At 50.4% G+C, this 21,859-nt stretch overlaps 1 protein-coding gene across 15 annotated transcripts in view; it reads right to left on the minus strand.

Annotated features, from left to right (window-relative positions):
- Positions 1-21,859, minus strand: part of Hectd4 (HECT domain E3 ubiquitin protein ligase 4) — a 148,896-nt gene that overhangs the window by 22,116 nt on the left and 104,921 nt on the right. For 14 of the 15 annotated variants that reach the window (XM_087578474.1, XM_087578472.1, XM_087578467.1 and 11 more), the window contains 17 exon segments: positions 21,284-21,399; positions 20,210-20,313; positions 18,109-18,270; positions 17,846-17,994; positions 17,169-17,248; positions 16,693-16,856; positions 14,844-15,081; positions 13,811-13,947; positions 13,279-13,405; positions 12,321-12,458; positions 10,107-10,243; positions 7,158-7,318; positions 4,693-4,874; positions 3,364-3,569; positions 3,006-3,136; positions 2,414-2,619; positions 1,078-1,257 (listed from right to left, as the gene is read on the minus strand). In XM_087578474.1, the coding sequence (XP_087434600.1) occupies positions 1,078-1,257; positions 2,414-2,619; positions 3,006-3,136; positions 3,364-3,569; positions 4,693-4,874; positions 7,158-7,318; positions 10,107-10,243; positions 12,321-12,458; positions 13,279-13,405; positions 13,811-13,947; positions 14,844-15,081; positions 16,693-16,856; positions 17,169-17,248; positions 17,846-17,994; positions 18,109-18,270; positions 20,210-20,313; positions 21,284-21,399 (2,618 nt within the window). 15 annotated transcript variants of the gene reach the window in all.

Raw genomic sequence — 21,859 nt, forward strand, 5'->3', positions numbered from 1 at the left:
GAGTGTGCTGAATGTCCTATAGGCTTAACACTAGATGCCGCTGTTGAAAATTGGGAGGGGGAGGATCTCTCTCTCTCTCTCTCTCTCTCTCTCTCTCTCTCTCTCTCTCAAACACACACACACACACACACACACACACACACACACACAAATTTACTGTTCTAGGTTTTTTTCTTCTGGCTAGGTATGGTGGTGTCCATCTTTAATCCAGTTTGAGGCCACCTGGTTTTCACAAGGGCAGCTGGGGCAACGACAACGTGAGACACTATCTACATTAAAAATAAAAGGAAAGGGACAAAAGCACACAGGCCTGGCAAGACGTCCTTTGACAGCGAACAGTCTGGGCTTGGTCCCTGTTTCCTCTGCTTACCGCTTCGATGACACGTGGCCCTGAGGCTCCAGGGTTTGTTGCCTGCCTGGTCTGTTTTCCTTTTCAGTAGGGTCTCACTCCTCTCTACCCATCACCCGACTCCACTGTCACCGAATTGCTGGATTTGCTTTAGCACACACTCGTCTGTACCTCTAGCCATTCAGCCCCCACTTTATATCCTGACTAACCTGAACAGCCATCAGTGGGATTCACCCCTAAACCACCATCAGGCCAATTGTGGATTAAAGTTTAAGGCTTACTTCAAATATTTGGCCATTTGTGAGTGTTGTGTGCTTGAAGTCTGTCTGCAGCTCTGTGGCTGTCATGGTCCGTCTGGTAGCACTGCTCACATCCATGCTCCCTTTCACTAACTGACAGGGAGGGTATCATGCAAACGTTTACATTTTGATATTGTTGTTTTTAGACAGGGTCTCACTGTGTAGTCCTGGCTAGTCTAGACCTCACTGTGTTGACCAGGGTGGCCTCCGGTCTCTCCCTCCATGCCTGGCAAACATTTAACACTCGTAGGCATGACAATATTATTCTTTGTTTCACATTTGGCTCCCACCATACAGTCCAGTGGTGACACCGGGCAGAGTGGACTTGGAGTGAGGACTGGGGGTAACATCTATTCCCAAGCCCACCTTCAGCGCAGTTCTGACAGGCCACCCACCCCTCCACACTTGTTCCAAGAAATAGCACCTCACCTAGCAGTTCCACCACGTGCAGGAGGACGGAGGTAGGGATGCTGTCAGGCTCGTCCTCTGACTTCCCTTCGCTGTCCTCCGACTTCCAGGACAGCAGCTGCTCAGCAAAGGCCATCGCCAGAGGGAACTCCAGGGGCAGAGAGTGCAAGACCAGCACTGCTCCAGGAGGTGGGGACACTCCTAAGAGAAGGGCCCAGAGAAAACGTGTGGTCAGCTGCATCTGATCCCGTCCCTGTGAGAAGCACCAGCTACCCAGTGTCTCCAGGCAGACATCGGCAGCGCGGCCACCAGAAGCCAGCCCTGCACTGCACCTGCTGTGTGGCAATGGAACACAAGGGCGGCACTGCAAACTGATAGTGAGGTGCTACTGGGCAGCCCGCACGGTCCTTCCATCTGTCCCCTAGCCCCTGCAAGGCCCAGGCAGGAAGAGTCTGCATTTGGAGCCAGTCTGGGCTCCATTGCAAACTAAATAAGGAAGTAGTAAGGGAAAGATACCCAGCGCCTCAAGGCCCACAACTACAGGCGGTGGTGCACACCGACAATCCCAGTACACGGAGGCAGAGGCAGGTGGATCGCTATGTGGTTGAGGCCAGCCTGGTCTACACAGTGAGTTCCAGGACAGTCAGGGATACAGAGAGAGATACTCTCTAATTTTTAATTGATAAAGAGAGAGCGAGGGGGCAGGGGAGGGAGAGGGAGGGAGGAAAGAGCACAGAAAACTGAGAGAAGACGCTGTGGAGTTGTTGTGAGGTGACAAGGTCATAAGGAAGTATCCCTCCCTTCATCCCCTGACAGCACATGACTGAAGGGCCAGTCTGAGGGACCCATACCCATCCATCACTCTGGCTGGAAGTTCAGCTAGACCTAAGGCCTAAGGCAGGCAGATACATGCTGTCCTTTTCTTGTTAAGTCTATTGAGGGAGAGCGGAAGTCTGGAGTTAGGATTTCTCTCTTTGATGGGGCTTTGATGAGGGCAGCTTCGGGACCCCAAAGCCCCGAGGCCAGGGAGAGCAGCAGGTGCTCACAGGCCACACCAGACACCAGCGGGTTTATAACGAGAGCTTCAGGAACAGCTGATAACAGGGACTGCAGAGCCTGTGGGGCTTCAGGGGTGAGAGTGCTGCTCTGTGCAGATGGCTCCCGGAACTCTACAGGTGGAAGGCCATCCCTCTGTGCCTGGGGAGCCTCTGCTAGGCCTGTAATCTGCTGTCTCAAACCCTGTTCTGATCGTTTCTTTCTTCACTCAGTCACTGGGCCCGAGGGTCCCCAAAGGCCGGCCAGTAGAGCCCTGTTGCCTGCCACACACCAGTGTGAGCTGAGAGAGAGAGACACTCACCTAGTTTTATGTGGACTTTGTCTGTGGAGAGAACCACAGAAGGGTACTGGTCAGCTGTAGGTGGAGGGGCGAGCCCAGTGTTGGCTGGGGAGGCGTCTCGAGGGTAGCAGGCGGCTTCAATGAGGTTCAGCTGGCCAGTGCGCTTCACTTTGTGGCCGAGCCCATAGACGAGCACACGTGCCCACGGAGCCTTGTACAGAGAGGAGCTGAGAGGAAGTGGGGGTTAAGACAGGCTCGGCTAGGCCATGCACTGAGCATAAGTCATCTCCACCACCTTTAGAAGGTTGTTCTCTATAAAGCCTAGGTCCCCACAGAAGGAGATACAGGAAGTTAGCTATAAAGATGGTGTAAGGGGTTGGGGATTTAGCTCAGCGGTAGAGTACTTGCCTAGCAAGCTCAAGGCCCTGGGTTCTGTCCTCAGCTCCGAAAAAAACAAAAACAAAACAAAACAAAAAAAAAAACCCAAAAAACAAATAAAGCTGGTGTAAATTGAGGGCAAAGTCAGCTGGAGACACATCCCGGGGCAGTGCTGTGGAATGATCCACTTAGCTTTGCTCTCCCCAGCACCAGCTCTGGAGAAAGGATAACTTACTCTTTGCGGAATCCAGACTGACTTTCTTTGCAAGACACAACAACAAAAGCTGCTCCGGGGAAATTCACATCCATACTGACTTTGGACTCGGAAACTGGGAATTCCTCGGAGGGGAACTGCTCTGGTGCTGTCTGAAAGGACAGGCATAATGAGCAAGTGTAGCCCAGACACAGGGTACACTCCATCTTGTCGCCTTCTCCAGGACATGCTGCAATCCATGCAAGGGGCTGGCAGCCTCTGGGGGAGAAGGCGGTCTGAAGCAGAAGAGCTCCCACAGAAGCGCTGCCCAGGGTGGATCATGGGAGAGCACTATCTATCCAGTGTCCTCACGGCTGGGGCCACGAGCTCAAGCCTGTACCTGCAGGAAGGCGCAGATCTGCTTTGTCAGCTCCAGAAGGCTGTCCTCGCCCTGGTGCAGGGTGCGGGTGATGGCCACGCTGAGCCACTCCCTCAGCGTCTGGGAGTTGCCCTGGTAGAAGAGGTCGGTGGCAGAGCAGCTCTGCGAGTGGATGCAGTGCTGCAGAGACTGTGCCAGGAGGATGGAGCTGGAGCTGATGGTGCCATCTGGGGACAGGAAGAGAAAGGGACAACGGTACAACCACAGCAGACAGTCCCCGGGAGAGCCGGGGAAATGGTCATGGAGAGCACCCCCACCCCAGGGAAATCGCATGGGAAATGGGAGACAGGGAGGCCTGGGCCATCAGGGCAGTGTGAGGAAGTCAAGAGCATTGGCCTTGAAACTTGTGCTTTCTTCTTAGGAGTACAGTGCTTCAAATGTGTATGCACAACGTGTTCATGTATGCACATGTATGTGCATGCCTGTGCCAGAGGTTGATGTTGGGTATGATGTTAGTAGCTCTTCATCATAATTTTTGAGACGGGGTCCCTCACTGGACTGGACTAACAGGCTAGTCAGTGAGTCTCAGGGATCCCCAGGTCTCCATCTCCCTCACAGTGACATTACCACTGTGCCCGCTTTTTATGTGGGTGCTGGTGACTGGAATTTAGGGCCCTTATGCTTGTACAGCAAGCACTTTACTGAGAGCCATCTTCCCTGCTAAGTCTCTTAGAGATACATGTGAGGTAGCCTAACCAGCTGCTCTGGGACAGCCTCGTCTCCACTAATTATGTTTTGGCACATGTGACTACTGAGACTTGTCATTCTCTAATGGGCTGGTGGAGGCTGCTGATGGCAGGCTAGTGGGGAGGTGATTGGCATACACTGACTGGGACACAGTGTTGCTTGGAACAGGGTCTGTGGAGGGTGTCTGTGCCTCCTATCTTGAGTGCTCAGAGGTAAAAGGGAAGTTGAGTGCCAGAGGAGACAGAGGAGCCCTTAGTCCAGGGTGAACCAATGAGGGATTCCCTTACTTAACACTGCCTAGATGGGCACCGAAAGCCCTTCCCCAAGCATCCTAAACTTAGCTGGCTCACACGGGCATCTACAGAGCAGGTTGCCAGGGCACCTCTCTGACTCTCCGGGGTCACAGAGTACCTGTGGCAGTAGTCCCGTGCTCAGTGAGTACTCAGTGGGTCATTACATGAGTCTGGTGAGAGAGCACCTCAGCTGTCTAAGAGCAGTGAGCATGGCTGCCACAGGCCTCTGCGACACTCCATGGTAGGATGCTAGGATGCAGTTCACGAGACCACTCAACCTTGGCGCTCTTTTCCTCCAGGCAGGTCTTACCTGGGAGGGGAGGAGCAAGGAGCTGATTGGACAGGAGCTGCAGGTGCTCTAAGGTGATGTCTCGGATGGCAGGGATGTGGAAGAGCCGAGTGAATAAGTGAGGTAGCTTGGGGGCGAAGATGTTGAGCAGGGCCATGCGACAGTACAACCGGGCCAGCGCAGCCTCGCACCGCAGCAGCTCTCTGAGGGAAAAGAAAGGAAGATGCGACACCGAGCGTTGATGGCCTGGCCCTCACCCCTGAGCAGAGCTCTCGGGAGTGGCATGGGGTGGACAACAATGAGGACGTCACTACACTCTCGGCTTTCTCTTCTGGCCCTGTGGTCTCTGTTTCACGTAACTCATTTGAATTTTAAATAAGTTTTCTTTAAACACATAGTATTCTTTAGGCTTTTTTTTCACCCCAACTCAAAAAACAGCCTGGAAAAAGAAATGAAAATATCTATCCACACGAAAGCTTGCTAGCATAAATCCACAGCAACAGTGTTTATAAGAGCCATAGAGAGAGGCAAGTCCACACGACTGCCTGTTACAAGGTAAGGTAACACAGACTGGCACGGTCAGCGTGACGGCAGCACACAGATCCCCGACACAGAAAGAGCCCAGGAGGGAAGCAGCCTCAGAGGCTCACAGGGTGCCGAGGGAAGCACAAGCCCCAAGTCCTCCACTCGAGAAGCCACAGGAAGATGACCAGAGGAGCAAGCTCTGACTCGCCCGAGAGCATCAGCTGCCTCCACAGCGGTCTAGACAAGCGCTTCTCAACTTTCCCGACGCTGTGACCCTTTCATTCCTCATGCTGTGGTGACCCCAACCATAACGTCATTTTGTTGCCATTTCATAACTGTAATTTTGCTACTGTGATGAATTGTAATATAAATATCTGATATGCAGGATATCTGATATACAGCCCCTGTTAAGGAATCATTCAACCCACAAAGGGGTTGTGACCCCAGAATTGAGACCCTCTGGTCTGGACGTCGAGGGCTGAGAGGTCACAGCTGAGGAAGAGACGGCTCACACGGACCTTCAGATCGAGAGGACCAGAGAAGGAAGGTTTGGATGAAACCCAATTCCTCCACCTTACACACCACACTTGGGTTATCTGAACTTTCCTCAGCCTCAAACGGCCTGGGTCCAGCCGTCCCTGAAAGGCACTGCAGGTGGGGAAGAGGAACTGCGCTGGCAGGGGAGCCCACAGCGTGTAGTCCGTGCGCACGCCTGCACTGTCACTTGATCCCTGTGGACGAGCCAGTGCTGTGCAGAATGCTGGTCTTCCCGTCTGCTCAAGTGTTACCAACTGTGGCCTGGGATTTTTGTTGTTGTTGTTTCCCTGTTTTGTTTTTGTTTTGTTTTTTGAGGTAGGTTATCAGTGTGTAGCCCTGTTGTCCTGAAACTCCCTCTGTAGACCAGACTAGCCCGGAACTCACAGAGATTTGCCTGCGTCCTCCCTCCTGAGTGCTGGGATTAAGTGCTTCTACACTGGGCCATGGCCTGTTCGGATCTGGTGACAGCTTCAGACAACCCCGTGGAATAATGTACTATTCCAGTGGGACGGCACATGCTGGAAGCCCGGAACTGCCAGACAGAGCCAAGCTGGGCATGGTGGCTCGCTGTAACAATCTTAGCACTCGGGAGGCAGTGAGAAGAGGCCAGCCAGGACTATATACTTTAAGAGAGGGGAGGAGGAGTTAGAGACATATTCAGCTCAGTTCCACACTGATGCCTGGAGAGAAATTGGTTGTTGTCATTAACTGCAGTTTAACTAGGGCTTGATGTGTCAAATTCAGGCGACCCTTGAGCTACAGGCACACACATGGGTCTGAGAGGAGAACCTGAGATGCTGAAGGACAGGGAGCGGAAACGTGGTCTGTAGAGGCCTTTATTAGAGAATTCACTTGCTCCTCTGCCTTCTTCTCAACTGCAGCAGGGACTTCTATGAGGGAAGGAATGAATCATACAGGAATTTTTATTTATGTTTTGTTTTTAAAAAACACAACACTTGGCTGGCCTCCAACTCACAGAGACTCTCCTGCCTCTGTTTCTTGAGTCTTGGGGGCAATATTTAATAGTGCGTGGCAGGGAAGGTGACTGATCATCACTAGGTTTCCCTAAGTCTCCACTGCAGCGCTGTCCCTTCCAGAATCTCGCATGGTACCACACACACAGCCAGTGTTGAGGGTACACTTGGTTACCAAAAGACAGCTGGCCGCTGTCTTCCCATGAATGAACTGGATGTCTCATTGGTCCCTCCTGACTTCTTTTCTCTGCATGTCTTTATCTCTCTAGTGGGCTCTGTCCCAAGTATACAATAGAATGCATGTGACATAGGCCATGTGCTTCTAGATGGGTCTTTTTTCTCCATCCCCTGCGATTGTGCAGTTGTCGTCCCTCCTTCCAACTCTGAGCTTTGAAGGAGAAGCCTTCTAGTCAAGCATCCATTCCCTAAAAGAAAGGAAGGCCGTTTTACCTGTGAATCTGAAGGTTGGTATTGTCCAGTGTGACCAGCCCGTTAGTGGCCGTCCTGCGGTAGCCCGCAGGGGGCCTTTCTAGCATGTCGATGGGGTACCAGTACCGCACCAGCACCCCTTCACTCCGGAGGTATGTCTCCACCTGCACCAACTCATTCACCTGCAGGGAGAAGTGCACATCCGAACTGCTGTTCTGAGGATTGATTCTGGTTGTCAAGTTCATGCAAAGATATGCAGATGGTACAATCTCTAGATATCGTACTATATGTTGTATTTAGCTGCTACTTTATGAACAAAATTAATGAACCCAAAGAGAATTTACAATATACACATTGATTTAATCTCTCCACCACCAAAGTATTTTTTTTTCTTTTTTTCGGAGCTGGGGACTGAACCCAGGGCCTTGCGCTTGCTAGGCAAGTGCTCTACCACTGAGCTAAATCCCCAACCCCCAAGTATTTTTTTTAAGGCATGGTCTAGTTGTGTACCCCCTGCAGGCCTGGAACTCAGAGATCGACCTGCCTCTGCCTCAAAAGTGCTAGAATTAAGGATGTATACTACACCTGGCCGAAAGATTCATTTTCATTATTATTATTATTATTATTATTTTGGTTCTTTTTTTCGGAGCTGGCGACCGAACCCAGGGCCTTGCGCTTCCTAGGCAAGCGCTCTACCACTGAGCTAAATCCCCAACCCCTCATTTTCATTATTTTAATTACATGTACGTACACACACCCCCATATGTGCACGAGCATTGAGAGCAGATAACCTTGGAGGTCAGAAGAGGGTGTTGAGTCCCTTGGAGCTGAATTACAGGAGGGTCTGAGCTGCCATGTGGGTGCTGGTAACTGAGCTCAGGCCCTCTGCATGAACAGTATAGGCCCCTTAACTGCTGAACTCAGCCCTCTGCATGAACAGTATAGGCCCCTTAACTGCTGAGCCATTCCTGAAGTTCAACTTGTTGGGGTTGTGTGTGTGTTAGGATCAAACCCAGGACCTCGTACACATGGTGTCTACTCTACTACTGATCCTCACCCACAATTCCTTTGGGTCTTGATGCATAGCTTAGGCTGGTCTGGAACGCTCCTACCTCAGTCTCCAACTACTGAGAATATTGGTGTACACACCTACTACAACTTTTGTGGTTTGGTGTGTGCAAATGTGTGTGTGTACATGCTTGTGTGTACACACGTGTGTTGAGGCTAGAGGCTGATGTTTCTAAGGTAGTTGCTTTATACCTCAGTTTTTTGAGATGGTATCTTAACTGAATTCAGAGTTCCCCCGATTTGGCTACTGTGGCTGGTTGGTAGGCCCTGGGGATCCGTCCCTCCTCCCCCAGCACTGGGGTCACGGATACACTGTTGGGTCTCAACTCAGGCCCTAAAGCTTGAGGTCCAAAGACTTTACTGACTGAGATACTTTCCCACAAATTTTCCTTTAAAGATGATTTTTTTTGTTTATTTGTTGGAGTGTTTATTTACATGCATATTACATGTATGCTTGGTGCCCACAGAGGCATAGAGAAGAAGGTGACAGATTCGTTGGAACTGGAGTTACAGTGGTTTTGAGTTACCAAACTCAGGTCCTTTGTAGGAGCAGCAAGTACTCTAACTGTTAAGTTACTTCTCCAGTAGTCTCATCCAATAAATTCTTAATTATAAATTAACACATAATAGAAAACATTAAAACCTATTTTAAAAAATCTTCAGGAGGAGCTGGAGAGAGAGCTCACTGGTTAAGAGCACTGACTGGTCTTCCAGAGGTCCTGAGTTCAATTCCCAGGAACCACATGATGGCTCACAACCATCTGTGATGGGATCCGATGCCCTCTTCTGGTGTGTTTGAGGACAGCTACAGTGTACTCATAAATAAATAGATCCTTTAAAAAAAAAGACTTCAGGAAAAACACGAAAAACATTAAATCAAGTAAAAATTAGAAAAAGCAAACTTTATTAAAATAACCTTTGTGTTACAGCTTTTATTGCTAATATCTTAAGTAAAATTTTAATAATCCCTAAGTAGAAATTATATTGGCATTTGAATACAGAATGCCTATCTATGAGCTTCCTTTTAATTTCTACCAATAAAATACAGCTATCAGGCCAAGGCTCTGCTTTTTAAGTTGTTAGCCTAGGGGCTGGGAGTGACTCAGCTGCAGCTGTCAAACCTCCGGCCTTCCCCATGTCACTCCCTGTCTGTCTTCTATTTCTGCCCCTTCGAGTCCCCCTGAGCCTCCGGAGGACAGCCACTGTAAAGTGGAGACAACCACCAGTGAGCGGACACTGCTGGTCTGACAGAAGGCACTGACACAGCGAGAGTCAGTACAATGACGTGCTCGGAACCATCTCTCTCTCCCACTCTCTCTGCAGTCACAGAGCCCAGGCCTTACTTTCTACCTCCTGTCCGAGGAACAACCTGACGCTGTCCTCAAGGACATTGGACCGCTTGGCTCTGCACTGGAGACGTGGCGGCCTGGGTGCAGCCCACTGCCATAAGCATTAGACGTCCTTTCCGTAGCTGCACTTCTGCGTGGTTCCCTCCCCCCTTTCGAAGAGTTATTTTATGTCTATTTCTGTGTGTTGTCCACGTGACTATGTGAACATGTGTGGGTCTGTGTGCTCACCGAGGCCAGAAGACGTTTCTGATCCCTGGCGCTAGAGTTAAGGCGTCTGTGAGCTATCTGACATGGGTCCTGGGACTTGAACGCTGTTCCTAATGACAGAGTCAGTGCTTTTAATTACTGAGCCACCTCTCCAGCCTGGTTTCCTTGTTTTTAACTTGAAGAGAAATCTAACAGCAAAATACATTTTTCATGTGTCTGTGTGGAGCTGCAGACAGAACCCCAAGGCCCTGCATGTTAGGCACCCCATCCTGTAGTCCCTTTGTATGGGCACAGGAGCCTCTCTCCACACACAGGATTGGAGTAGCCTGCACAGCTGTTTACTTACTGAGTCAACATCTAGGACGACTCCATGAAGGCCGAAGGTTTTTAGCATCCCTCGGATGGCAAATTTTGGCAAAGCAGTTCCCACAGCACTGCTAGCTACATTGCTGCTGTCTGGAGAGCGGGTTACAACCGTGAGACCTGAGGAGGCAGAGGAAGTACCACGTCACCCTGGGAGGTTGTACTGTAGGGTCTAACACAGTCTGCAGCATGTGACAATACCCTCAGTTTTATTATAACCATCAAAGGAACACAGCTGAGCCTGTAAAGCGATAAGAAAATGGCAGTCTTCAGAGTCATGACTAAAGAAGGCAAGCCATTAAAAACGGGCAAAGGACTCATGAGGTGACCCTCACTGTTACTTGTCAACCACCAGGGGGATGTGCATAAGAGCACAGTGAGAGCCTTCACACCCACAGCGAGGGCTGAGGTAAAGAGACAGATGGGGCGCACGGCCACACAAGTGGCACTCATGAATGCAGGACAGTCTAGGTGCTTTGTAAAGCGCTTTGGCAGTTTTTCAAAGGGTTAAACACACAGGTACTGTATCGCCTAACACTTGTACTCATGATTACAGATGCCAAATATCGTAACACATGTGCATTTCTCCTGGAGAAATGAAGATGTATGTCCACACAAGAGTGTGAACACCACTGTTTAGAGCAACATTAATGCTCATAGACAAAGAGTAGGGCTGATTCAAAGTCCACCCATGCTGAGTGGAAACAACTAAGGCCTGGGCGCATCCATACGATGAAGCTTTGCTTGACAACAACAACACAGGAAGTATTGATACACGCCACATGGAAGAACCTGGAAAACGCAGCAAGGCCTGAAAGATGGCATGTTAAACGGGTGCACTTGTCACAAATGTCCACAGTTACGGTTAAGTCCACGGACAGGAAGCAGAGACGCAGTGCACAGACTCTAGGGAGAGGGAAGGACGGGCAGATAGGGAGCAGAGACTCTCTTCGGGGATATGAACAGCCGTGTGGTGATCGTAAACACTGCCGAGGCAAACATTCAAGAGGGGCAACACTTGTGTTCTTGGAAGTCATGTTGGGGATTGAACCCAAAACCCCAGCACTCTCCCACTAAGCCACACTCTCCCAGACTCCAAAAGATGAGAAAACAAAAGGGGGTGGGGAGCACAGAAATAGATATTCCTTCACTTATCTGTGATGTGGTTTTTTTGAGATGTACCATTTTGTGGTTTTTATTTTACTTTTTGGTTTTTTGAGACAAACAAAATGTCTAGCTCTGTCTGTTCTAGAACTCACTATGAACACCAGGCTGGCTGCCTGCCTCTGCCTCCTGAGTGCTGGTGTTAAAGGTGTGACTACCACTGTCCTTGCCTGTTTTTTCTGAAGCAGGTCTCTGTGTAGCCCTGGCTACCGTGGAACTCACTACGTAGATCAGGCTGGCTTCAAGCTCAGAGAGCTATCTGTCTTTACACCCATGGTGCTGTGATTAAAGATGTGGGCTATCATACCTGGCACTAAAATGTACCCGGATTTATATTTATGTAAACACTGTGTGTTTATGTATGTAATGTACCCGTATTTATACTTATGTAAACACTGTGTGCTTGTGTATGTATGTCACATATCTAGGTGCCCATAGAGGCTAAAAGACTGTGTCAGAGCTGGGGATGGCATTCTAGGTTGTTGTGAGCTGCTATGGGTGCTTCTGGGAGCCAAACTCAGGTCCTCTACAAGAGCAGACGTATCTGTTGAACCATGTCCATAGCCTTAGCTATGGTGTATTTCTGTAAAGATTATGAGGCAGAATAAAATCAGTGGCTTAAATTTCTCTCCGTATGTGCTTCTCTGTTCTTTCTTCAAAGTAATGGGTGATCTTAGGGAAACACACATGTCCATTCTAGGAAGGGCTCCCCTAACCCAAGCTATTGTCAAATGCACTGTGCAGCAAGGTGACTTTGAATGGATCTTGTTACTCCATCTTTCAAGTGCTTGTAAGACGAGAGCGTGCCCCCTGCCCAGCATGCCAGGAACTCCCCTGACAGCTGCTGATGCCAGGGAGCTCTGGGCATGTGGGAGACACTGCTTGAGCCACACGCATGCCTTCGAGGCCCACCAGGACACTTGAGCCTGGGGGAGGTCACGTGACTCAGAGTAAGCGTGCCCTAAGGGAGCCAGCAGCTGCTCCTTTCAAAGGGAAGGTCACACACAGAGGAAGGAGGAAGCAAAAGCAAAACCTTTTCGAACTTTGTCAATTGTGAACTTGTTTGCTTCGTCTTTAATGTCCTCAATGGTGGGAAGATAAAGGTCTCTGGGGATGCCGCCATTCTCCTCATAGAGAAACTCAACTGTCTGCCGGGCGATGTCCACCATGCCTGCAAACACAGCACACCAGGTAATGCCTCAGGGGACACAATCGTCACACCAACAGAGCACTGACTCGTGCCTGGAAGGGACCGACGCAGAGCGTTTCTGTGCCCTTGCTGGGAGGATAGTTCGTATCACATTTAACTACTGTGTCACTTCTATGGCCTCCGATGTGGGTGCCCAGTGTGACAAAGGCTGAAAGCACCAGAGTCAGTGCTGCCAGGCAGGGCCGTGACACGGTGGGAGGAGCTGGAGCTTCTCAGGACAGGACATTTGCCAACAAGGGCACAGGACCATGGTGGCATTTAACTTGAACTAACTCTGAAGGACAAACAACAGAGCAAACACAGAGGCAGCAGAGTGTGAGAGCAGTGTTTGTTTCTGCCTTGCCATGTCTGTGCTACCACAAACGCTGCTGAGAGGCAGACTGGTGCTAGCACCTTCTACCCAATGTCCTGCAGGGCCTGCGCTTGCTTGCTTTGAGACAGGGTCACTATGCGGCCAGGATGATCTTGAACTTGCCACCCTCCTGTCTGAGGTCAGGCCGGCGCCCCTCTATCCAGCCGCTTTGCTTCAGTTACACTTAGAGCAAAAGCAGCGCTATCGTATTAATGACACTAAGCCAAGTAAGACATGTCCATGTACTTGGAAACAAAACAAAGGGAAAGCGCTGGGGAGTCGAGGAAGGCAAAGGACCTGTGTTCAGTGACATACAGGGGTAAGACACAGCCAGCCAGATAGCACCTGAGGAGTGTCTCTCCCTGAACTGTTTCTCACTCATCCCTCCAGCCAATCAGTGACTCTTCAGGAGAACAAAACACAGCTGACCTAGTTGTAAAGCACCCTTGATCTGGTCCAGGCCCGACTTCCGCTCAGCTTCATTTCGGAAGCGTCTCCGGATGGTAGGGAAAACCTTGGTCTCCCATGCTTTCACCAGCAGCGCGTAGTGGTCCTCCTGTACGGAAAGGAAGCTTGTGAGCTGAGCAAAAGCTTCATATGCAGGAACTGTGGCTCTAGTGCAAGGACCTGCCCTGTTCAAGCCTGGCCTAAACACAAACCCTTAGGTGCCCCCGCAGCACCCTTTCCTTCCCCCATCAGCAACCTCTCCCCATCCCCGCCAGCAAGCTCTTCCTTCTTCCAAGCCACCGAAGGACTCACCCTACAGCTCGGATTTCCTTCACCTTCCAACACATGGACCTTGGCAGCTCAGCCTAGCAGTCATGGCTACTCATGGGCAGTTCAGAATGAGTAAATGACTACTCACACAAGGACACAACTGAAAGCTAACAGCACAGGCCCTGTCCCGAGTCCCCAGCGAGCTAAGTGCTGCCCAGTCGTGAGCCAGGCTGTGGGCTCTTACCTGAGGGATGTCATCATCGTCATCATCGTCGCTTTCATCATCTGCAATGGGAGGTGGGTGGGGGTCTGGGCCAGAGGTGATGAAATTCTCATAGCTGAGCTCGACTTTATAATGGCAGGAGGTGTCACTGTCATATTCTGTAACAAAACACAACGAGACTCTTCATTCCTTTCTTCTTTCACAAGGCTAGGGACAGACTCTTGTCCATTCTAGGTATGGTTTCTACCACTGAGATATGTCCTCAGCCTTTGAATCTGTCTCTGGATGTATCTATGCATATGTATCTATCTTTGTGTCTGTGTGTGTATGTATGCATGTATGTATGCATGCATGTATATATGTATGCACCCATCTATCTATGCATCTATGATCTGTGTATCTACCTATGTATCTAGCTGTGTTTCTACGTATCTCTTGGTCTGACTATCTAAATGTTGAGATGGGGTCTTGCTAAATTGCTCAGGCTGGCCTTGTCCCCACACAGGCCTTGAATGTATTATCTTCCTGCTTCAGCCACCCAAATACCTGAGCTTCTAAGTCTATGTCATCCCAGCTGTCTATGTGAGTTGTTTTTTTTTTTTTTTTTTTTTTGTTCTTTTTTTTCGGAGCTGGGGACTGAACCCAGGGCCTTGCGCTTCCTAGGCAAGCGCTCTACCACTGAGCTAAATCCCCAACCCCCGTCTATGTGAGTTTTAAGTGATCAGGAAACGTTGTGTGTAGCACACAGCTGTCTGTCCGCGTCCTTACTTCTGCCATCTTACCATTACTTGATGACCTCGGTTTAAAGAGGTTTTGGATAAAAAATTATTAAATGAGTAACGCTGTAAAATGAAGTGATTTCCTATACGTGTCTGGGCTTTTAGCTTCCTGCACTATACTTCCTCCACCTGCATGGTTAGCACCACGAATGGACACTCCAGTCTGCCCCGCCCCGTCTGTCTCCCTGCACTGTGGATGCCGAAGCTAAGTGGACTTGAAGAATTCACAGCACTCACAACAGCACTAGCGGGGGCGGGGGGAGGACGGGGCTTACGCTGCTGGGCTGTGGCCACTGCTGCAATCCGGCATGGTGGCCCATGAGTGCCTGGGTCTGACGCAATACTGGTGCCAGCATCGTTGTCACTGTCAGATGCCATGGCGAATGGCAAGGCCTCGAAGTTAGCGCTGATCTCCTCTGCCAGGTCAGTGCACAGGTCAGCAGCGTTACGGTGGGCCTGTCCTTCAGCATACGCAAACGGGCGGGAGCCAAAATTGGCTCGAGTTTTTGTGTTCTAGAAAGAGCACATATAGGATTTAGGTTGTTTACACTTTCTTTCTGTCTTTTTGATTTATGAACAATGAAGTACACTTCAGTGGTTGCTAAATCTAAAGAGCGGCCCAAGAGATGGCAGGTGGGAGACGCAGGCCCAGGAGCAGGCATGTGTGAGCCGTGCCTGGAGAGCTGCACAGCTGTCTGCCTCCCTTGGCCATCCTGTTACAGAGCTCAGGTTCTTGCCAGTCACTGTCACTAACACTTGTACCCACTCCTGGTCCACAGGGTTTTGCTATGTAGCCCGGGCTAGCCTCAAACTTTCAACAATCATCTTCTTTTGCACTCTTTCTTCCTTCCTTCCTTCCTTCCTTCCTTCCTTTCCTTCCTTCCTTCCTTCCTTCCTTCCTTTCATTCTTTCTTTCATGTATGTGAGAATTTTGCCTGTATGTATGCTGTGCACCACATGTGTGCCTGGTGCTTGAGATGCCAGAAGAGTATGGAATCCCTTGGGACTCGAGTTACGGCTAGAGGAGCATCCCTCTCTCTCTCTCTCTCTCCTGCTGACTTGGCTCTCAAGAACTGGATATCAAGGCTGCACCACTGCACCAGGCCAGGGGCTGTGCTCTATGCCACACCACTGCACATGCTGCTCCTCCCTCTACCTGGAAGTCTCCCCTCTAACTTCCCAGACAGTGGGACGGTCTCCAGGTTAGCTTAACTACCATGTCTTCAGAGGACAGGGATACCCTGGCACTTAGAGACTAGATTTTCATTCCAAGGGTTTACTACTTTGTGACTACCTCTATACGTTCCTGTGATTATCTGACTAATGTCTAACTGCTCCAATTGATTATAGCATGACAAAGACGGACAGCATCAATGCCTTGCTCTCTGCCTAAGTTCTACATGGTGCTCACACACAGATGCTGGGGACACATCTGCTGAGTGAATGGAAGCATGGGACAAGGAGAGGAATGCTACTTTTCCTGAGACAAGAAGGCTAGAGAAGCTCACTTTGAACATGGATTCTGCTGCTGACCAGTGTGGAGTCCACGTGGATAGGCATCTGGCTATGCACTGGGAAATGGACGAAGATGGGGGCTGCAGCAGCACGTCAACAGGAGCCTGTGTGTGTGTGTGTGTGTGTGTGTGTGTGTGTGTGTGTGTGTATGAATGTGTGAGTGAGCGTGTGTGTGTGTGAGACGGTGTGCCCCTGTGAACGTGTATGTATGTATAAATGTGGGTGTGAGTGAGCATGTGTGTGATTAGGTGTGCTGGGTGCTGGGGGAAGAGGAATGTTGAACTTTTGAGTCTTTCCCAGAAAACTCTCCAAGCATCTGCCATTCTACATGACTCAGAGGGTTGCTCTCACAAGCTCTTTTCAGTGGTCTTTCTGTCCTCGTTAAGGAAGGATGGCTAAGGGGAGGTCGGAACAAGAGCAGGCTATGCTCTGGACACAGCGTCGGCAGCCCCAAGCCTGCAGGGTCCATCAGGGAAGCAAGGAATCACTTCTGCAGGCTCCCCACGCCCATCAGTGTGCAGAGGACGGCTACATAAAAGCCCTGTCCCTTTCTAGTCAGGACGCACTTCTGAAAAGAGTTTGTTCTTCTCTCCTATCGAGGTGACTTGCCTTCTTCTGAATGTGAACCACAGGCCACATCCCGCCAGAGACATCTTCTAGGTACGGTGTGAGGCGCTGCCCGCAGTATGTGAAGTACACCCGACCTTTGGCTGGCTGCCCTGGAGGAGGTGGAGTCCCCTCGGTCCGTTCCCAGCCGATCCCTGCCACATCACCTACAGCAGAGAGCAGGAAGCACACACACATTTCCTCCTTAACTATTAGGTGAACTCTAATTTGGAACTACGTGGTGAGGGACAAAAGCAGCCATGTGTGTCCCCTGCGTTACAAGGTGGAGGTTCTAGGCTAATGGCTTCAGCATACGAGAGCTGTGGTGGAAAAGTCAGACGGCAAGGGCAGGCGTTTGCTTTTCACTCCAAGACAAATGACCCATTTCCAATTGCTAAGTTTATTCAACTTTAAACCATCTAGGCCCAAGGCTGGCACCCACAGAAGCATGCAGAGTAAGGAGGCCCCGCTGCACTGACCAGGACAGAGTGTGACATCTAAGCGGACGCTCTTCCACTGCAGCAGACTGGAGCCATTGTAGTGCACAGCTCGGCCATTGCTGGGAGGAGAACAAGAGAGTCGAGGCTTAGACTCATGTGGAGAGGAGGAGGGAGAGAAGGAAGGGCAGGCAAGGAAGGAATCCCCAGAGCCAAGAGCAATGCTTTCCCAAACACTACAGACTTCCAACTAGCACTGTCCACACTTGGCTTAAGGCTGCTCTGCTGTCCTGTTAGTATTACAATAGCCCAGCAGAGCCCAGTCTACAGAAGAGCTCATGGTACATGGATTCAGAATTGACTGGGAAAGAAGAAAAACAGGTTTCTTGTTGCAGAACAACTGGGCTAGAACCATGTGGAGGAACAAAAGCCTCCACAGAGGAAAATGGCACTTTCTGTCTGAACGTCCTCAATCACACAAGGGCCCTTCGGCTCCTTGAATACCCATAAACACCTGGGGGAAGTCACTTTCTCTGGAACCCTGACCCATTCTTATGAAAGGGTATCACCACGCAGCCCTGGCTGGCCTGGAACTTACTAATGGACCAGGTGGCCCTCAAACAAAGATCTGTTGCCTCCTGAACGCTGGGACTGAAGGCGAGCCCAACCATGCCCGGCAGCGCGCTGTCGTTTCCGCTGAAGTAAGAACAGCCACTTACTTGTGGAAGAGGCAAGTGCCCACCGGATTGGTCCATGCCCCATCACGCTTCTCAGCCTCTGTAGCAAAGCCAAATGAGACGATTGGTCCAGTGTCGTCATCAGTGTCTCCATAGGAAACAATCTCAATTTCCCAGTAGAAAGACGGGGCCTGAAGAGACAGCAGCAGAGGGTGACGTCAGAGGGGCAAGTGGCCAGGCCTAGCACCTGCCGCTTCTTTCTCAGCTGAGGGAGGGAGGAGGCAGGTTGACATGCACTTTCTCACCTGAACTGGCAGCGGGGAGGTGGCATAGATGAATGTGCCCCGGGGAAGACCTCCTCCAGCACTGGGGTCAGCCAGGAAGGTGACAGAGGTGAGGTGAGATGAAAACATGCAGGCGCGAACTGGAGGGAACACTCGAGAAGGGCTCCAGGTGATCTCTTTGGGCTGCAATGGGGGACAGGAGGGAGGGTTCCACTCAACAAAGCAGAAAATCTCATTACTCTTTCCCAATGTGATCAAAGCATGGGTTCTCTTTTCTCCTTTTCATTTTTTGTTATAATGCTGGGAATGGACCCCAAAGCCTTACACCTGCTATGCCAGGCCTTCCATTCAACAACACTATCCCCGTGCACCCCCATTATACATATGGAAGTCTGTCTTTGGGTAGAGAGGGCTCAGAGGCTGAGTGCACTGGTAGCTCTTCTGGTCTCAGACACGTGGTATACACACAGGCAGGGGAAACATCCAGACACCAAAGTAAAACTTAATCTTGAGAAGCTTCTCGATTTTTTTTTTTTTTGATCTTTAGAGACAGGGTTTCTCTGTGTACTGGAACTCATTCTGCAGACCAGGCTGGCCTCAAGCTCACAGAGATCAGTCTGCTGCTGCCTCCTCTCCTAAGTGCTCTGGATTAAAAGTGTGTGCGCTACCATGCCCGGCATGAACACTCTGTTTTTGTTTTTTTGTTAAAGTCCCAATGAGAACTTGGTTTTGGTTTTATTTAAAAAGAGAGAGAGAGAGAGAGAGAGAGAGAGAGAGAGAGAGAGAGAAAGGGAGGCAGACAGGCAGACAGACAAGCCCTTCTGCGTGCCAGGCCCACTGAGGTGACCCCTGAGCCGCAGCTGCTCATCCTCCTGGCTGCCTCCCCATTGCTCCTTCTCGGGCTCATGAAGCTGCTCTTTGGTTTTCTCTTTATTCATTTTTCTCTCATTGGGCGGCTGTCTGTCTCCTCATGCTCCAATCCTCATGGCTCAAGCGTCAGGCTTCCCTATGAGAGTGTCTCCCCACCCACCCATTCCAGCACATCCCAGAGAACCGCAGCCACGGAGCGTTAGCGTGCACAGCGTGTGGTGAGCACTGCGGCTGCTGGGACTCACTGGCTGCAGAGAACAAGCTGGATGCGGACACACGAATGCCTCAATGTGTTCACAGGGTACCCAGAGACGGCTGGATGCCAAGTGAGACTGGTGCAAGCTTTGTTTATGGACACCGACGTATCTACACACCTCTCAGACCACATGATTGCCCACGTCGAGTCACACACCCCTGCCTTCTGGTGTGCGTGTGGAGTTGTAAAGCCATCACCATTCTGGTCTAGAGCATTTGTTCCCCTGCTGTAAGCAACCCCACACTCAGCAGAAGCCAAGCTCCAGCCTCTCACTCACTTCTGTCCTCCTCCAGCCCGTCACACCTGCTGCTGCTTCTGCAGTTTTTCTATACACACATGGGATCTGGACACCTGTGGGACCGTGTGGGTGGCCGCTATCTGTTTATGTCATGACTCATGGCTTTGCTATCATCTTATTTTGCCATTCATTCAACATTTGATGGACATTGAAGCAGGTTTCATTTTTGAGTATTGTAAGTAAAGCTGCTACAAACATAAAAACGCAGCATTTTTTCATATTTGCTATTACTCAGCCATGTGCTAATTATTTGAATACTGCAGTCTAGTATTTCCAACCACAGCTCGCTCTGCTTTTTGAGACAGAGTCTTTCACTGATTGGTTAGACTCACTGGCCAGGGAACCCGGGGACTTCCTGACTCCCCAGCGCTGGGGTTATAGGACATAGCTGGTGTCCAACTCTGCGTGGCAAACACTTTACCATCTCTCCAGTTCCTTAGCTTTTGTTTAAAACTGTCTTTTTTTATTCAGACTTCAAAGATATTAATAAAATCCTGCTGCGTAGTGTAATGTTCCACCATTCAAAGTGTCAGCTCGGCACTCTTGGACATCCAAAGGTGACAGTGTGGCTGCCAAAGACTGCACGCGTTCCTCGGAGACAGGCGCGCCACCTCAGAGCTGCAGCGCACTGTCTAACGTGACACCTGTCCTTCCTCAGTGGCTGAGTCGCAGACTGCAGAGAGGCGGCAGTGTCTCACCTGTCTCCGGTCGGCCTGCAGCGGAGGTGGAGGAGGCCGAGCGCAGTCCCGATAGAGCATCCTGAGCCTCTCGCACTGCACCTCTACAACTGCAAGCCGCTCGCCTGTGGAGGACATAGCAAAGCATGAAATGGATTCCGGGAGTGGCACCAAAAGGACGCCATTACACACGGGGCCCACTTACATCCTTATACAAGAGGAAGTACCCAGAGCCGCCTTCGGGCTCCTCACAAAGCTCAACAGCCACACGCCTAGAGGACAGCGGCCTGGACGTGGTATTCCCCAGGGCCTCCAACCCCAATCCCAGAGCACTGGGAGCACCTAGGCCTACACAGGCTTTGAAGATGAGATTGTGGAACTTAAGCAAAGCCCGTCCACAAGCCTCAGGCATAAGACAAACACTTAGCAAATGACTCTTAGGATTCTTATCTGAAAAAATTGGAACCCCACTCTCTTATTTTATTGTTTAAAAATAGGGCCGTTGTGTATAGCCGAGGCTGGCCTAAAACTTACAAGTTAGCTCTGGCTGGCCTGTAAGTTAACCAGAGTTATAGGACTGCTGGCAGGCCCCACTCATGCCAGGTGAGGGCACGAGGCCACCTAAGCTGATTGTAAGCGTCAGTGGCTGGGCATGTGGCGCTGCCTTTATCCCAGCATCAGGCAGGTGGATCCCTGTATGAGGCCATCCTGGTCTAAATCAAAACCTCCAGGATGCTGTGGTTATACAGTGAGACTAAATAACAAACAAACAAGAACAAAAAATAAAAACAAAAAAATCCTTGAATTTCTTAAATGCAGGCCATCCTGAAGAAGGACACCAATACAAAGTCTGTGCTTAGAATCCAAATGTCGCCAACCCACAGTCAGAGTGCACAGCCATCAGTGAGTTAATGTGAACGTAGAAAAGAGAGCAGGGACCTGGTCCACTTTCCTGGAAAACAGAGGCAGCAGACTCTGTGTGTGTGTGTGTGTGTGTGTGTGTGTGTGTGTGTGTGTGCGCGCGCGCGCGCGCGTGCATGTGTGTGCACGTACAGACTATTCTTGAGACACTGCACAGTGGTCACTGGCACTCACCTGCACTGCACTCCTGGGCTACGAGATTCAGGACTTCCACTGCTGCTGGACACTGCTGTATGAATTCCTCACAAAACAGGCTGTCTTCTAAAAGCTGTGCCATGACCAGGCAGGCTCTTGATGTTAAAAGAGTCACAACATGTCAATATTCATTCTTTAAGACATCAACTGTGAAACCGCTTCAATCAAACTTGTCATTTAGACTTATTTTCCACAGCAAACCCTCTCTGAAATACATAGTTGGCCCTTCACACCCATGGGGGTCTGGAGCTAGGGATCTGACCATCCAAACTGAAAATACTTGGAAAAAGCTTCTCTTGCACTAAATGTCTATGGATCTTCTCTGCTGGTCACCGTCCCCAAACAATGCCAGTGGCACAGCAATCCTTCCACAGCACTGGCATGCACAGGAAGCTCAGAAACCCAGAGGCATGTGACAGTACTGGAGGATGTGCGGGCTCCACACTCGTGCTGTGCCGCTCTATACGAGGATGTGGGCAGTCGCAGGTTTTGTACTTGAGGATGGCTCTGTAACCACTCCCCACAGACACCATGGGATGTCTAAGGAGCCTTTGC

This window comes from Rattus norvegicus, chromosome 12 (assembly GCF_021556685.1).
Source record: "Rattus norvegicus strain SHRSP/BbbUtx chromosome 12, alternate assembly SHRSP_T2T, whole genome shotgun sequence".
Taxonomy (NCBI): domain Eukaryota; kingdom Metazoa; phylum Chordata; class Mammalia; order Rodentia; family Muridae; genus Rattus; species Rattus norvegicus.